Genomic DNA, 780 nt, shown 5'->3' with positions numbered 1-780 from the left:
CTCCAACAGAAGCGAGACATCCAGCTGCTGAAGGCATACATGCGTGCAATCCGCAGTGTGAACCCCAATCTTCAGAACCTGGAGGAGACAATTGAATACAATGAGATCCTAGAGTGAGTGTCACTCAGGATATGGAGTTACTCCATGTCCTGGCGCCGAGCCTTGAAAGGAGGAAGAGCAGGGGAGTGGCAAAAGGAGGGTAATAGGAGGGCTGGGGCCACCAGTTTTCAGATGTTGGGATGAAGGACAGGGGCAGAAGGGACAAGGATAACCTTTAGCTCCAGTATAGGGTCTCTTATTCTTTTGGGTGAATGGAATGGAAGCTTAATTACCCAAGGATGCAATTTCTCCAGAATTAGGTGAGTACCCACGTGTACAAAGCCCTGTATTAAAGGCAGTGGAGTGCTAGGAAGGCCAAAAAGAAATAGAAGATACAATCCCTATCTTCAGGTAGCTTACAATCCAGAGAGGAAGAGAATGTGTAAATCCAGGAAAGTGATCTAAAAATGAGGCAAAAATGCAGTGAAGTAAACAAGTGAAGTCCAAGATCCCTTTCAGTTCTGGAGTCCTACACATTTCATAGGCGAAACTGTTGATGGTGAACAAATATATATAGTGCAAATATACTGTGGGACACAGTCTAGAGGAACAAGGGCTTCACTGAATAAGTATTTGTTGAGTACTTAGTATGTGCCAGGCACTATATGTGCTAAGTATTGGGATTTTTAAGAAAACTAACAGGGACCCTACACTCGTGGAGTTTAATCTGGTGAGTAACAT

At 44.1% G+C, this 780-nt stretch overlaps 1 protein-coding gene and 1 long non-coding RNA gene across 6 annotated transcripts in view; one reads left to right on the top strand and one right to left on the bottom strand.

Moving 5' to 3' along the window:
* Positions 1–780, bottom strand: part of LOC102898329 — a 9,967-nt gene continuing 9,187 nt past the window's right edge. For both annotated transcript variants that reach the window (XR_001516613.2, XR_439124.3), the window contains exon 4: positions 1–78. This is a non-coding gene — a long non-coding RNA (uncharacterized LOC102898329). The remainder of the gene's footprint in view (positions 79–780) is intronic.
* Positions 1–780, top strand: part of RNF41 (ring finger protein 41) — a 21,291-nt gene that overhangs the window by 15,402 nt on the left and 5,109 nt on the right. For all 4 annotated transcript variants that reach the window (XM_006908892.3, XM_006908893.3, XM_015587053.2 and 1 more), the window contains one exon: positions 10–113. In XM_006908892.3, coding sequence (XP_006908954.1) covers positions 10–113 — 104 coding nt within the window. The remainder of the gene's footprint in view (positions 1–9; positions 114–780) is intronic.

This window comes from Pteropus alecto, unplaced genomic scaffold, assembly GCF_000325575.1.
Source record: "Pteropus alecto unplaced genomic scaffold, ASM32557v1 scaffold433, whole genome shotgun sequence".
Classification (NCBI taxonomy): Eukaryota; Metazoa; Chordata; class Mammalia; order Chiroptera; family Pteropodidae; genus Pteropus; species Pteropus alecto.
The sequence above is the reverse complement of the archived record's forward strand: the minus strand, read 5'-3'. Positions and strand labels throughout refer to the sequence as shown.